Genomic DNA, 16829 nt, shown 5'->3' on the forward strand with positions numbered 1-16829 from the left:
TGGCTTCTGCATTGCTTGGATGAGATGATGTCATGATTGGTATGCTCGTGTTCCCTGCTAGCTTGGTCTGTACCCAGTGCACAGCCATTTAATGAAATAGAAGTTGTGTGCTGTTACAGACCCACGCCCACTGCAGACTGATCGAAGCTCTATATATGACTCCGAGAATGGCAGGATGCAGGCACTATATATGACTCCGAAAATGAAGGGAGGTGGAACACTGGGCTCAACCTCCATAGCAGTTACTAACACCAAAAAGAGTGCCAGGGACTACATTTCCAAGCAATAGTCGCCAGTGTTCTACTGTCTTAATTGTTAAATGACGACAGCCCGCCCCTGCCCAGAGGTGGCATGTGTTGTCATAGGGCCCCTCCTTTCATTGGTAGAGGCGTTGTACCAATGGGAGTTACAGCCCTGAAAACAGGGAACCTCTTGAGGTGGAAATACCAGCCACGATGTCTTTTTGGGGGCTAGAATTTCTACTGTGGGGTCTGACTAATGCACAGAGCAAAACGTATTACATCTGCTTACTGGTAAACTAACAACTTTTATTGGTGTCTTCAATATGTGGGACTAAAAATACAGTCTGTTGTATCCTTCATGTCACTCAGCCCTTCTAAATGCCGTGAATAGGTGCGCGGGGGGCGGCTTTCCTCAGGACGGTCAGTCGGATTATTGTACTCGCACCAATGTTATAGGGCAGAGACTCTCCTCTGTCTGAAGCCAGATGCTGAATCGTAGTCGTTCACATATACTCTAAACATACGAAGGATCGTCTTAATGTGAGGTCTTATTAAATTTCACCGCACCTCAGGTTTCCAGAAATGTTGTGTATCATATTGGGTATTACAGCGGGGGCAGTGGATAAAGTTTTACATAGGAGCAGGATCGAGGCGTTAATATACTCTTCAAACTCCTTTAGGATTACAGTTGTCACCATGTGTGATCATAAAGATGGCAACCGAAATTAGATGGCACCACCTGTCACCATCTTGGCCACTTGAATGTATCTGCTCCCTGGAAGTGGTGTGTGGCCCTATAGGGAAATATGAGATTTTCCAGCTAACTTTTATTGATCCCTGTAATTAGAAAATTATTTTGATACTCTACTGTAATAAGTTATCACATTTAAAATTGTTAATTCTCAATGCATTCAGACTATAAAAGGCGGACAGCGTGAAAGAACTAGTTTTTTAAATTTCTTTTTACCTTGTTTCCCTTGGAAATTTATTTTCATTGGCTGATAAAGACTTTAATGGCATATGGGTATTTTTGGAGCCGCTCGAGTTCATTACAAGAATGTAAGAATGTATCTTCATGTTACCATACACTGTAACGCATAGTCTGCTTTTGAAAGTGCCTTATGATTAACTGAAAGTGTATGCAACAAATTATCAGCTGCATACTGGTATGTCTGTCACTGTACAGATTACACATTTATTGTACATATCGCCACCAAGATGATATGGCTAATTAGAAGAAGAAAGAACAAGAATTCAAGATTTGGGTTGTGTTGATATGAGAGCATGTATTTTAAAGATTAAAATAATTCTTACCATACAAAAGGATATTGCAGGTCACTTCGGAGCTTCTATAGAAACTGCCTCTGGCCTTGTTTCTTCTCAATGACGCAGTATTCTTTGGGGTTTTATGACCCCTCTCTCTAGTCTTTCTTCACCAACCTTACTTTGGTGTGTAGGTTTAGGAAAGAAAAGACTTCTTGAAATGTATGCTACCTCTGTGGCTTCCCTCTCCCTTACCGCAGAATTTAGGGCGGCGTGTGAGGACAGGAGGCACAGTGTGCCTGTGTGTGTGTAGTCGTAGTCTTGAGCTTGTGTTTGAGTGCAGGGGGTGCCTCTGGGGGATTCGTGCAAGAGGTCTACATTCAAAGTCGCACCCTTCATTTACCCTCTACAGGCACTCTGCACAGTAACTCCCTAGAGGCTCCCCCTGCACTCACCTCCTGTACACAGACACACAAAACCCTGTGCGCACATGCAAACACTGCTCACCCTGGTCTCACACCCCACACTCCCTCCCTGTGCTCAAAGAAGCACCCTCTGCACTCGCACAGTTCCACACTCTGCACTTACAATTTACAGGTACCCCTACATTCATTCCCTGGAGGTGCCCATGCGTTCACTAACACAGCACTCACAGGCAGCTCCTGTGAAAACCATCCGCAGCCAATCTCTTCCCTGCACTCACACCCCTACACTCACACAGGCTCCCCTTAAAGACCTGACTCATAAAGGTGGCCCGTGCAGGCACCACTTACAACTAGCACTCTTCAGGCACTGCTGCCCTTACCCCCAAACAAAAAGGGAGTGCACTGCACGCTCAAAGGCACATCCCTCACACAGGGCTTATGGAGGCTCTTGGAGGCACCCTACTCATCCTGGACTCAGACACACACCACTCAGGCTGCACTCATACATGTACAATGTGTACTCAGGCACACCGCTCACCCGCCACACTCCCTCACTCAAATACAGCACGTGCTCACTCTCCATACACGAGGATGCCAGGTGTGTGAGCAGTTAACGGGCCACCATTTGACAGGGAAGTCGAGATCCCCTTGTCAGTACATTTATTATGTAATCACCTTTCCTTTGGGACTGGGCGGGCCTCCCAGAAGGGTGACCCGTCGACTTATGTGCAGGGTTTCTCTCTGTCCACATCCTGTTAACCAGTAACTATCCGCGAGTGTGCGCGCTCTGTCCTTGCAGCGGCTCTGCTGTAACCCCAAAACGGCTGTCATAGGCACCCAGCCCTTCCTGTGGAGATCCAGAGTCTTGCACTGAGCGTGACATTGATCTCAATGGGATGGTTCTGCCCTCTTGCCCAAGACGCTATGATCTACACAGAGCATCCAAAGCCCATAGCACTCACCCCGTCCCCTCCCTGCGAGCAGTGCAGGCGTCCATCAGTACTCGGCCCAGCCGTGCAGTGATTCCATACTCGTGGGATGCCGGCTCCTCATTATCTTTGAAAGCTCATGGCTGCTGCCCAATCAAGCAGTGTACTCAAGCTAACCAACATGTTGTTGGAACCAAAGGCCCTGAGGAGGACTTCTTAAGGCTCTTAGTTAATGGAGACATAAGATTTGTCTACAGCAGACACACCAAGCCCAAAAAAAGCCCACTTTTATTAGGTCGTAACTCACTTAAAAATCAACACCAGAGCACAGAAATACCAAAGGATAAACTAAATAGTCCAGGCCTTGGTGTGTTTTGTACCTTTGCATAGTTATTGGAGAAAGCACCCTGAGCCATTTTCTCTCACTCCCTATTAAAGTTCTAGATGGCATGGAGTACTTTATCCTATATATAAAACAGTCTTCCAAGTAATTGTTTTCATACAACTCTTAAAACAAACTCTTACAGTTTATACGTTTTCTAAACAATGATATGATTCATTGGTTCTCTGCTTCCATACCTGGAAATTATAAGTCAACAGCGAGTGCCAAACTCGGTGATCACAGGTGGATGGGTTTTAAGTGATTGATCTGGGACTGGTATTTGAATGTACCACATTTGATTTCAAAACTCATTTATTGAAAAGGTTGACCATGTCCCTAACTGCTTCATTCCATTGCATACAAAGACTCGGAAGTATCTATAGTGAGCCAAGACTATCCAGCCCCTTAGACGTTGGCATTGTCATGTTTATGGTAGACCTCAACCAGAGGCTGTTCCCACCTGTTGCAGTTCCTAAACGTTTGTATACTCATTTTGCAAGTCTATAAGTGACAGAACGTGTTCACCTTTGGGTTACTAGGTAGGCTACATAGTTATATTTCAGCAAAGGAGACCTAATTTCTGTGTTTTGGATTGTTTTATTTTTTTTCTCCTTCAGGTTTGAAGCCTCCTTCCAAGTTTACAGCAGTTATTCATGCAGTGACGCCCTTGGTTTCCCAGTCACAGCCTATCCTGAAACTCCTTGTTGCTGTAGCCAAATCCCAATACTGTTCGCAGGTGAATATCTTCAATTTCTTTTAGCTTTCTTAGATAAGCAGGCAATAAAAAATTGAATTTCCATTTGATATTTAATACATGTATGTTATATTTGTTTGTATAGCGCAATAATCACCCAAGAGGGTATTCTGGCGCTTGGGCATGTGTGTATGTTGGTGGTCCCCATGGTGCTTATACGAAGATCCAGGTCTTCAGCTTTGTGAGGAGGAGGCTCTGATGTGTTTAGGAAGGTCATTCCATGTCTTGGGTGCAATGTAGGGGAATGAGTGACCTACAGTTTTGCTTTTGCGGATGTGGGGATGTATGCAAGTGAGACAGAGTGTAGGTGTCTGATGGGTTGGTGAAAGTGTATGCGGTTATCTAGATGTTCTGGCCATGTTGTGTAGGGCTTTGCATGTGTTCCTTGAAGTTTGTATTGACTGTGCTTGTGAATGGGGAGCCAGAGAAGCTTCCTGAGGTGCGGTGTTGTGGGTACAGCGTGGGAGGTTGATTATGAGGTGTTCTGGAGTCTGTGTAGGAGTTGTTTGGAGAAGTTGCTCAGTTGACTCTGATCGGCTGTGTGCTTCTTGAGGTGAGCGTTGATTTCTGCAAGTTTCAATTTATCCGGGAAAGTGGCATATGTGATGGAGGTGTTTATGTGGATCATGTTGGTGCGGACTGGTGATGTTCTGACGTTGTAGATGTAGTGGGGACATGGGTCCGTTGGGGCCACTGAGTGGATAGTCCGCTTGATTTATGCTGTCATTACTGGTGAGGATTGTCCATTCGGTCAGAGCCGTATTGGTTGGTGGTGGATCGGTTAGCAACGAGTGCTCAGGGAATGTGTTGGTGTGCAAAGTTGCTGTAGATGTTTGCGGTTTTAATGTGTAAGGGTTGGATAGGTTGTCGCAGAATTGTTGAGAGGCAGCGTTGTGGGAGACAGTGGCTGAAGGTGAGGTGAAATCCTTAATGATCGAGAAGATCTCCTTGGGCTGTTAGGGCTTCCTTCGATGCGGTCCACTACTGATTTTTTCTCTTGATATTTCTTATTTACTGCTGATGGTGTCTGTGTGCAGCCTTGTAGGTAGTTACGTCGATGTCATGGCTAGCTCTCAATTCCCTTTCTAGCGGTTTACCGTGGCGTTTGTTGTCTTCTATGTACCGGCTGGCTTGTTGGTATCTAGTTTGCTTGTTGGGTTTGCTGGATGCAAGGGAGTCCATGCAGTCCTTGAAGTTGTTGATATCCTTGTCGAGGTTGTCTGTGGGGCTAGGTTGATCTATTCTGAGGGCGCAGAGACATTTTGCTTCTGACGTTTTGCCCCGGATTAGAGTGCTGAGCCTGGAAGGGGTGTTGACTTAATGTGTTTATTTGGAAATGGATGATGAAGAAACTGTTTAACGGTTGCTGAAGCAGTCTAGACGAGGAGCAGTTGAATTGTGGAGAAACAGGTTGGCATTACGCCTAGCAGAACAGGGCGGCATTTGAACGCAACGCATTGTGAAAGTTCAGCCCTAGGAATTGAAGTCCATGCGGTTCCAGACAGTAAGAATTGCCCCTGAAGAAGGGACACAGAATCCCTAAATGCATTGGCATGAAAAATGGCATGGAAAATTCCATTCAGTTTATGTAACCATATAACGTATATGAAAGAGAATCATGAGCATAAATTAACATATTGTATATTCATGAATGTGAATGAATAACACAATAGTGTATCATGATAAAAATTGAAAAGAAAGTATGGAAAGAAATGTAATGAGATGATTAATGTGGAGGAGATACCCATATGTATAGTGCACATTGCTTTCAGGTTTAATTACTTGTGCATAACAATTGATGAAGTCGGCAGTCCATGTGAGTGGTGTGGTGGAGTTGTATTTGATGCTGTCGGATGTGGTCAAGTGTGTCCTGCAGTTTGTGTTGGTTCTGGGATCAGCTGGGTGAATCAGATGTAGCTCAAGCTTATGAAGAGTGCTGTGGAGCATCGGTTGTTTCGGTTTTCCAGGTGAAATTTGAGATCACAGAATAGAATGTAGGCTCTGGAGTCGATGGCTAGCAGAGTGATGAAGTTGATGATGAGGTTGGTAAAGGTGGCTCGTGGTCGGTAGTCGAGGGAGGGTTCCTTTTCCAGGTGATGTTTTTGGAGATTTGCAGCTTGAAGTACAGATGTTCCATGAATGGGGTGGCGTTCTTTGTGGATGTTGGACATTTAATGGATCCTGTGTAGATGATAGCGAGTCTTCCTCCTGGCTTGTGATTATGGTCCTTTTGAGCAACCTTTTAGCCTGCTGGGATTTCCAAGGTGATGATGGGAGCCAGTGAGGGGTTGAGCCAGGTCTCTGTGATGAAGAGTATGTGGTGCGTTGCTGCGTAGCAGGTCCCATACTTTGGGTGTGTGTTTGCTGAGTGTTGGAAAACGAGGCAGCATCTGTGAGGCCTGCACAAATAACATGACTACATTTGTCCTTCACTGGGAACCAAACACCCAATTGTAGCGCCTGACTCTCGGAGGGTAGCGTTGCAGAGCAGTCTGAGGCTTACTCAAGGGAGGTGGTGTGAGCTAGTAATCGCCATTTGCAGGTGCACAAAAATTACACTCAATTGATTGTCCAGTCTGTACTTTGCTTTATAAAAGTAAGAGTACATGTATTAAACACACACACCACTCAATACCATGCACCAATTTACAAATATACTTAAGCTGTTGGAATTACTTTGTGACATTGCATAACATCTCCACCCCTCCCGCAGGGGGGGTGGGGTCTAGTACCACCACTCCCATGTATGCTGAGTCAGGCGCTACAATTGGGTGTTTGGTTCCCAGTGAAGGACAAATGTAGTCATGTTATTTGTGCAGGCCTCACAGATGCTGCCTCGTTTTCCAACACTGAGTGATTGCGTGCTGAGAACCATGCATGCGAGTGGGTGTTGAGGTGCAGGTTTGCTGTGGTGTAGGATTTGTTGCAGCTTGTGTGGCGTGTGTTTTTGGAGGGGTGCTGCTAGTATTTGTCTGGGGGTGTGTGGGTGTTTGACTGCTGGAGAACCAGCAGTGGGTGCAGGTGAAGGCTCGTACCTTGGTATGAGGCACGGCAGCAGTTGGAGGAACTGCATTTGGGGTCTAGCGACCTAAGGAGTGCTGCAGAGTATTGCTGGGTGGTGATCAAATCAGGGTACAAGGCACTGGACGCAGTCCAGGCCCGACAGGCACAGATTGGCTTGCCTTTGGCACGCCAGCTGCACATTCATGTTGCAGCTACTTTAAAGTCATGGAGGAGGGAGAAGTGAGAGTTCTTTGATGTCATTTCCTGTGCTGATGGGGAATTAAGTCCTCTTGTTTGGCTTCTTCTTTGAAAGACTGTTTTGATGGTAAAACCAGTAATGTAACATTAAAAGCAAACCTTATGATAAAAACTAAAATATTTATTATGTTTTTTAAGTTATAATTAAATATAGCAGTCGCATTACTTTTGTTCCTATTTATAAAAAAATAACAAACTGTTCAGTGCAATATAATTTTAAGAGTTCACAGACAACCTAAATTCCATCGCAAAAGAAAAATCCCCTTCTATTAAAGTACTTAGGGCCTCATTCGGATGTCGATGGGACCACTGGCGGTCCCGCTTACATCCAGCATAGCTGCCCGACTGCTGCATCACGTCAATTGAACCACAGTGGGCAGTGGGACAGACCGACTTCTCCGATAGGCTCAAGGAGCCTGTCGGAGCGTCGATCCAACTGTAATGCTTGCGAAGGCACTGCTGTAGGGATTACAATGTCTCTTATTCCCTCTGCCGTTATATGGCGGTCCAACCGCCATGTAAAGGCAGACAGAATGGGACTTTGGGGGCCCCTAGCAAGTTCGCCGTCACCCCTGGTGCATGGGTGTTTAAAAACATCCCATTTTCAATTGTGGCTTGTGCTGCAGCCCTTTTCCGGCCCGTAGCACAAGCCTCAATTGAAAAAGCCATGTTTCAGACTGCCTTCATGGTGGTCGGATGGTAATCCGCTGACTACATGGCGGGCGGTCGTACGATCTCTAGATGATGAGCCCGAATCCCGTCGCTTGCCACCAATGTTAGAAGGCGACCTCAGAGGGGCCCGGAGGGGGCCCTGACTGCCCTGAGACCCACCCGCGAGGTATCGTAGCCGGGCACTGGCGGGAGACTCCTCAGGGGAGGAACCTCGTATCTAGGATCGTACACTCTGCACCACACGACAGAGACAACACACAAGGAGTTCTTAAGAGCAAATCTTTATCAGATCGGAGTGGTAGGATCTTTATGATCCGCAAGGCAAAATATATACAAGTAGAGCGCGGGCTCACAAGGTCTTGGAGGGGGGCTAGGAGGTAGCGGGACAGTCTTTGGAAATAGGAATCAAATGCAGGAGCGTACCCGGCGCACAGCTCACAATCCTCGAGCTGGGGGATACGCTTGTCGTCGTAGGGTCCGGCGGGACCAAGAGAGTCTGTGGGAGCTGCGAGTCACTCAGCAGGCTCGAGGACAAGTTCGGAGGTCTTACGATCTTCAGGGAGCCGCGAGTCACTCAGCAGGGCTCAAGCACAAGTTCGGAGGTCTTACGATCTTCAGGGAGCCGCGAGTCACTCAGCAGGGCTCAAGCACAAGTTCGGAGGTCTTACGATGTTCGGTGAGCCGCGAGTCACTCAGCAGGGCTCAGGTGTTTCCAAGGCGAATCTGCCGGACAGTCCCAGAGCACCCCTTGTTATAGGGCGACTCCTCTTTGATGTCCGGAGTCTGTGCAGGCAGGGGTCTTGTCACCTGGGGGGTCGCTTGTTGGGGTTTCCTGCCATTGTCTTTTGATCCTTCCAGGGCCGGGTCGGGAGGAGTCCCAGACACCCAGCAGGCGTGGAGCCAGCCCTCGGGGAGGCCGGCAGGTCAATCGAAACCCACCTTCCCAGGGAAGCGCAGAGGTGTGATAGAAACTGCTCCTCCCTCTCTCATCCCAGGGGGAGCGCGATGTTCTCCAGCCGGAGTGGCGCCTCTAGGCCAGGGTCGCGCTGGGGCTGGGCGGCCATCTTGTTGCATGAAGTGGGCTCGCGGGCCCGGCGTGGCCGAAAGGAGGAAGGCCACGGACGGGGAGTCCGGGTTGGGTGCGTGTGAGTTCGGGTGGGAAGAATCGGCTAGGCCGTGGGTTTGGGGGCTGGTGTGAGGAGCAGGGGTCAGGTCTAGCTATGTTACGAGGGCCGGGTCTAAAAGCGTCGTTGCAACTGTAATGCTTGCGGAGGCACTGCTGTAGGGATTACAATGTCTCTTATTCCCTCTGCCGTTATATGGCGGTCCAACCGCCATGTAAAGGCAGACAGAATGGGACTTTGGGGGCCCCTAGCAAGTTCGCCGTCACCCCTGGTGCATGGGTGTTTAAAAACATCCCATTTTCAATTGTGGCTTGTGCTGCAGCCCTTTTCCGGCCCGTAGCACAAGCCTCAATTGAAAAAGCCATGTTTCAGACTGCCTTCATGGTGGTCGGATGGTAATCCGCTGACTACATGGCGGGCGGTCTCCATCCCATTGTAACTCTTAGTGTTGCCCTTCATGACATGTAGGAATTGTTTTTTTCTCAAAACAGAATGAGCAGAGGATAACCACACTAACCAGTCATCATGGAGTTCTGCTTTGGGTTTAGATTAGAACGGTTTAGGCTAGAACACTTCCAGAGCAAGCCCTCTGGTTTTTCTGCTCCATGTGGGAGAAGCTCTCAGTCCATTATTTTCATTCTGTCTGGGACTTGTAGTCCTGTTACATATTCAAAACACTGACTACTAGAATGAAGAGCTCTCGAACTTGGTGAGCTTCAGAGCTCTGCCTTTCCTTCAGTCGTCCTGCAGCGGTAGGGAGTCGACATACAGTTGTGAAGTGTAAAACCACCTTTCTGCACAAAAGTGATTATCAAATGCCTATCCAGCCCAATGCTTAGCCAAACTTTTGGGTCATCAGCAGTCAGGCCTGTTGACCTTTGTGTCAGCCCTCAATGGCAATAAATGATAGGGACATAGATGTTCTATGAAGTCCTTGTGCTGCCATAGCACAGTCAGTTTTTCACTGCCCACTTGGATTGCTGCTCCCAGACCGGCCTTGTTACTTGGGCCAGTTGGTCCTCAACAGGAAGACCATTCTTAATCTTGTTCGGGTGTCTCATTGACTGTCTCGCAGACAGTGCTTCAACCTGCCCGAGTTCTGAATTTATCATCTTACATCAAATTTGTTGCGCATCCAAGACAGTCTTCTGCCACTTGCGAATCTAAAAGCAGTTTGTTTGCTATTTATAAAGAGAGGTGTACCTTCCATTAGAGGCCATTGGTGGTGTCTGTTGTTTATGTACATGTCCATTCAAGGTGATGTGTGCAAGTTAAGAGGCCTTTGCTCCGGCCTATTTTAGTATCTCGCAATTATCTACTGGAACCCACTCTGGTCAGATGGAACTTTTTACTTGCCTAATAGCATGGAGGGAAAATCACTGTTATCACAATTACAGTCTGCAATTTTCCATAATCAAGGACTCGAGACTTAATCTCTTGGCTCTCGGGTTTTTATTATCAGCATGAAGATTTGCAGATACAAAGTCCTCAATACGAGGCATAACATGTACATAGGCACTAACACAAATGCTACTCTACGAAGAATCCGCATACGGCTAAAAATAACTAAGAGTACAATCTCTAAAAGCATGAGGTAGAACACCACCAAGCAAATGTCGATACTAGGGACACTGAACCATACCATCTCTGTCCCTACTCTGCACTAGATGACATCCCTACTTAGCAATCCCTTGAGACCCTCATCGAATAAAGGTGTCAGAGTGAAACTTCCTAAGACGTCTTCACTTCGAGAGCTTGGTCTAAGTTGCCCCCTCTACCCTTCGCCTAGCCGTCCTCTGCTTTGGGCTGCCCCGCTCTGCTCTGCCTCCACCCTCGGGGCGCTGTCCCTAATACAGTACCCCAAGTCTCCGAACACGCCCTTTGCGCCTCCTCTCCTTCCGGGGTCGTCTTTCAGTACTTTTCCACAGAGCGCTGTCCAGTTCCATCGTCCATCGCTTGGCCTTGAGTCCCAGACGCCATCCGCACTAGGAGTTACGATTGGCACATTCCAATACACTCCCATGTCTGGCTTTCTCTACATAATTCAAATTACGAACAAAGAGCTTCTCTACTAACGAGCAACTGTCCTTGCACCTGGGGTGAGATCATGCAAAGCAGACATTCTTCACATCTTTTAAGTTGCAATTTACTACAGCCTAAAACCTCTACTGGAATAAATCCCTTTTGGCCTATTGCCCTTGGCTAACATAAGAAAATACCAGGCCTTTCGCCTCAACGATATATGCGAATTCTGGCCACTACTTCGGTTACACAAGCAGGTTTCAATCACAGTATTGACATTTACGTCTTTCTTTCATGTGTGGTCAAGCTAAACAAACTACAGACACGAAGTCTGGGGTACACATTTCTAACACCACATTGCATTTCCCGTAGCTACACACTATACATTTCTCTAATACGTTTACCATGTGCTTGTACATAGCTAGCACTTCTACTTAAAATCGATATAGGTTATACAGTTGTAATACATTGCACACGAAATCCCTGAGTACACATTTGGTTATATACGGGTGCTGACTAACAGTGAATATGACGCACCCCTACAATTCTCAAACTTTTAAACGCTACATCAGTTCCCCCCTTTGATGACATCCGTCATCACACCATTACATTTCCTTCTTCAGAACTGATTTAAACCGTGCTAGTCCTAACATTTCCATGTCGGACTCCCTCCAGTTTCTTAAGACTCTCATATTGCTGCTCCTGGAGCTTTGCCAACCTCCTCTCGTTTGCCTTTAGAGCTCTTTCAACCTTGCCTCCTTGATACCACTTCCACGCCTTCACACATCCCCACAAACAGATCACACAAACCACGGCAATAATAATTGGTTTTAACACTGAACCTAGAAATCCCCTTCCCAGATTCGCAAACCAAGTTCCCACTCTTCCAAATCCTAATCCAATCTTCTCCCACACATTCACCTCCGTCAGATCCGTAATCTCCTTGTGAATAGTCGTTATGTTGTCTATGTACTTCCCTATCTCCTTCGAGTTGTCTGGAATGTACGTGCAGCATTCCTGAACTTTCAATAATTTGCAGACTCCGCCTTCTTTTGCTAACAACACATCTAAAGCAAGGCGATTCTGCAAAACCATATTCCGGATCGACAACATCTCTCCAGCCACCAATATCAGAGATCTCGCCGTGTTCATAGACAACTCATCAACTACAGTCGCCAACCTTCGGATCTTCACATCATTCAACACCACACCCATACTAGGTATCATTGCTCCGTATATGTCCCCAATCACTGCACCGGCATTTGTAGCCCTACGTTTCCTGGGCGGTCGCTTCGTTTCTAACAACTCCAAGTCCCTTGTGTGATAAATCTTCGGGAATATGATAGCCAAATAGCATACTCCATACCAATTGTCGGGTAGTCTGACATAAGCATTCGTCCCACAAACATAATACACTGTCGGGATTACTTCTACTGGACCTTGCATAAAATTCTTAGCATAGGCTTCCATTGTAAAAGTCTGAGAACAAATGCTATGTCCTACTGCGACCTTCTCCGTCTTGGATTGAGGCCGTGCAATACACAAATTCCCTCTCTGTGCCTCATCCAATGCTATTGGTCCATAACTTCCCTTAGATCTGTGAGCTCTCTCCTCGTCCGTCCAATCTACTGGGCTCTCTCCGGTGTGTCGTGTCTCGGTCAACTTTCTATACCTGTCCTCTACTTGGTCTATGAATTTCTTCTCTATCTCTGATAACGCACATGTCAGGTTATTCGTGTGAGCATGCGCCGTATCCAGTTTCACAGTCGGTCTAAAATATTTCAGGAGTCTGTCCTCTTTCTTATCCAGGTCATATCTATTCAAATGCTTGATTGCTGGCACCTCGGGAAGTACCGTGTCAAAATTTGAGAAGAAATACTCGAACTGTCTCCTGTCATAAAATAAACTGAGCCATATGCTACAAGAAATCCCATAAGTCAATGGGAGATGATGATACTTGATACCCTCATCCACTGAAGCAGGCAACTGCATGCACACATAACAATCCTTCACATCCATCGCATCAACATACTCATACAGCAACCTTGCATACGCGTTAAGCTTAAAATCACCCTTTGACAAATCCATGTGAAGTCTGCGAACATCTCTCAACTCCGATGATTCCTGTTCGCTAATACTAACACCACTCTGCCCTGGGGTAATAGGTGTGGGTGCTCCCTGAACCTTCCCCTCTTGCCTGTGAGCCACCATGTAGGAACTGATCACTACCGCAAATATGGTGACTACTACAACTCCGATCAATGTGCCTATTATCAGTTTAGCCCTACGATGTGGGTTTACAGGATCTGCCATCTTCGGAATATGCTCAATGTCCAATGCAGTCTCTGAAAGGATAAGTCTCTTTCTCATTAATGTCTCTTTCGTGAACTTAGGCAAACCTCCCTAACTTTCTTCGTTCTACAACGGAAAAATCCCTAATTTTGTTCTTCTTCCGCTTGGCTCTAGGTAATCTTCTTTTTAGCTGGCAACCTTTCTCAAATCAATCTAACATAAGCGCCGGTCCCAACAGCTCCAGGACTCCCTGCAATATTTCGAGCTTAAGGATAATCAGTTCTTGTGGATCTGGCAATGCTGTGAACGTCGGGAACTCTAAATTGTCCAAGATCATACCTCGAATGGTACTCAGGAATGGCGGACTTGGGATATGAATCGTCAGAATCCCTTCGATCTCCAATCCCGGAACTTTCAGCAACACCTCCACCCTCTGGAGCGGGACACTGTTGACCAATGTCATCGACCTCAATCTTCCCGTGCTCGGTAACCCTGGCATCAGTCACTTGGTATGCCCACTCCGGGGAAGCGTACTTCCGACTTGGCACTCGAGTTCTCTTGGACCTTCTCACACCACCTTGAGGATTTTCCTCGTCTCCCGATTCTTCTTCTGGTTCTTCCGAAACTGGTGCAAGGTCGGTGTCTGGGGCCAACCTCAGGTTTACCCGGTTCTGCTTTGCGGGCCAAACCCTTTCCGCTTCGGTGGCTCCCCCCGTCTTCTCTCCGATACCCTGTGCACTGACTTCCTCTTCTTCGGCAGAACTCGATTTTGTACTACCCACTGCACCTCTCGCTCCTTCGCCGGTTTCTGGGTCAGTACTTTCTTCACGTCCTCCCCCGACTCGATTCAGTGCACCATCAGCCGCTTCAGCAACCCTTACAGCTTGACTGGCCCTCTCTGGCGATTCTGTCGGCTCACTGAGATCTTGGTTCTCGAGAGGGGCTGTATCTTCCAAGGGTGCTGGAACTCTGCGGGTATGAGAAGCATGCACCCAGTTCGGTAACCCTCCGCACTTGACAGCAGTGTTCGTAACAAGGATTACTTGGAAAGGGCCACGCCACCTAGCATCCAAACAACTCTTCCTCACGTGCTTTCGGACCAGGACCCAATCGCCTGGGTCCAAGTCGTGGCACCTGTCACTCGCAGCTGGAACCGTTGCTGTCTGCACCTGCTGAGACACAGAACGGACCACGTCAGCAAGGCCTTTACAATAGTCCAGGATCATATCATCAGTGATATTTATCAGAGCAGTAGCAGGTATTGCAGGCAAACGCATCGCTCTTCCCATGAGGATTTCATGGGGTGACAACCCAGTTCTTCTATCAGGCACACTTCGAAGGCTCATAAGGACCAAAGGCAATGCGTCAGGCCATTTCAGAGACGTAGACGAACACACTTTCGCCATCCGAGCCTTCAGAGTTCCATTCACCTGCTCCACTATCCCTGAAGCCTCTGGTCTATAGCTGCAGTGTAACTTCTGATCTATATTCAAAGCAGCACAAAGCAATTTCATAACTTCGCTGTGAAAATGAGTTCCTCTGTCCGATTCAAAGGACGTCGGGAACCCGTACCTTGGAATGAGTTCTCTCAATAATAGTTTCGCTACGGTGAGTGTGTCGCATCTGCGTGTAGGGTATGCCTCCACCCACCTGGAAAAGACACATACTATCACTAATATGTACCTCAACCCATTACACTTCGGCATTTCGACAAAATCCAACTGCATCCTATTGAAAGGTCCCCCTGACCTCCCTATGTGGCTCAACGTCACAGCAGTTCTTTTCCCTACATTCATCTGTTGACAAGTGATACACCTCTGGCACACAGTTTCAGCCACTGCACGAAACTTCGGATTGTACCAAGTCTGACGAAACACTCTCATCATGGCATCCCTACCCAGATGTACAGCACCATGTATCAACCTCGCCATGGGCTTCAACAAACTTTCCGGCAACACTGCTCGTCCATCATTCGAAACCCATATATCCACATCTCCCTTCTCACATCCAGCTCGTATCCAGCTGTCCCGTTCCTGATCTGAGACCCCTTCCTGAAGCTGCTTCAGTTCCTCCCATGTGTCAGCCACTGCTAACATCTGACCATACACCACCTCTTCCCCAGTTTCCTCAATGTGGATCTCAGTAAAGTTGCATCCCTGCTCTGCACAAAATCGAGCTACTTCGTCTGCATAGTTATTTCCCAACGAGACAAAGTCGCTTCCCTTCGTGTGGGCTGCACATTTAACAACAGCAATTTCATCAGGACCTTGCAATGCTTTTAACAATTTCCGCACATAATCACCATTTCTTATAGGAGAACCTGAAGACGTCATAAACCCTCTCTGGGACCATAGCTGTCCGAAGTCATGAACCACACCAAACCCGTACTGGCTGTCCGTGTAAATAGTTACGCGGATCTTGTCGGCTGCCAAACAGGCACGAGTCAGAGCAATGAGCTCAGCCACCTGCGCGGAGTGTACTCCTTCTAAACAAGCGGCTTCAACCACACCCGTAATGGTGCATACAGCAAACGCTGCTCTCAATCGACCGACACTGTCTCTTAAACATGAACCGTCCACGAAGAAAATCTCATCTGACACCGGGAGCGGTTCGTCGACAATGTCGGGTCTCGGTTTGGTGCATAGTTCAGTCACATCGAGACAATCATGGTCCTCACAATCTTCATTATCATCTATTTTTAGAACAGGTAACAGTGTAGCAGGATTTAAAACAGCACACCTCTTCAATGTCACATTATCGGCTGCAAGAATAACTTGCTCATAACGAGTCAGCCTATTATTCGTGAGGTGCTGCGTTTTAGTCCTAGTCATCAACAATTCAACAGAATGTGGCACATGTACAGTAAGTGGATGACCCATCACAATGCTCTCACATCTCTCGATGCTGACACCTGTTGCCGCAACGGATCTGAGACATCCGGGCAACGCAGAAGCTACTGGATCTAGAGTAGCTGAGAAATAAGCAACTGGTCTACGGACACCTCCATGATTCTGGGTTAACACTGCTAATGCGCAACCTTCTCTTTCGCAGCAGAACAATGCAAATGCCTTGTTATAATCCGGCATTCCCAACGCAGGAGCGCTACATAAGGCTTCTCTCAGCCTCAGAAATGATTTCAAACAGTCGTCGTCCCATGGTACCGGATCACTTACATCCTTTCGCGTCAGCCGCTGCAAAGGCTTCGCTTCAAAGGAAAAGTTTGGGATCCACTGGCGGCAATAGCCCACCATTCCCAAAAACATTCTAACTTCCCTCTGCGTCGAGGGAACTGGCATTCTCAAAATCGCATCAATGCGATCTGGAGACACCTTCCTTTTACCCTTTTCAATTCTGTGCCCCAAATACTGTACCTCAGGTAAACAGTATTGCAGCTTGTTTGGAGACACCTTGTGACCGTTCTCTCCCAGGAAATTCAACAACGCAATGGTATCGATCCTGCAAG

At 47.3% G+C, this 16829-nt stretch overlaps 1 protein-coding gene across 1 annotated transcript in view; it reads left to right on the plus strand.

The window, feature by feature from the left end:
* Window positions 1-16829, plus strand: part of EXT1 (exostosin glycosyltransferase 1) — a 342838-nt gene that overhangs the window by 279137 nt on the left and 46872 nt on the right. Inside the window, exon 6 of the mRNA XM_085605064.1 lies at window positions 3859-3977. Within this exon, the coding sequence (XP_085461190.1) occupies window positions 3859-3977 (119 nt within the window). The remainder of the gene's footprint in view (window positions 1-3858; window positions 3978-16829) is intronic.

Source organism: Triturus cristatus, chromosome 5_1 (genome assembly GCF_964204655.1).
Source record: "Triturus cristatus chromosome 5_1, aTriCri1.1, whole genome shotgun sequence".
Lineage (NCBI taxonomy): Eukaryota > Metazoa > Chordata > Amphibia > Caudata > Salamandridae > Triturus > Triturus cristatus.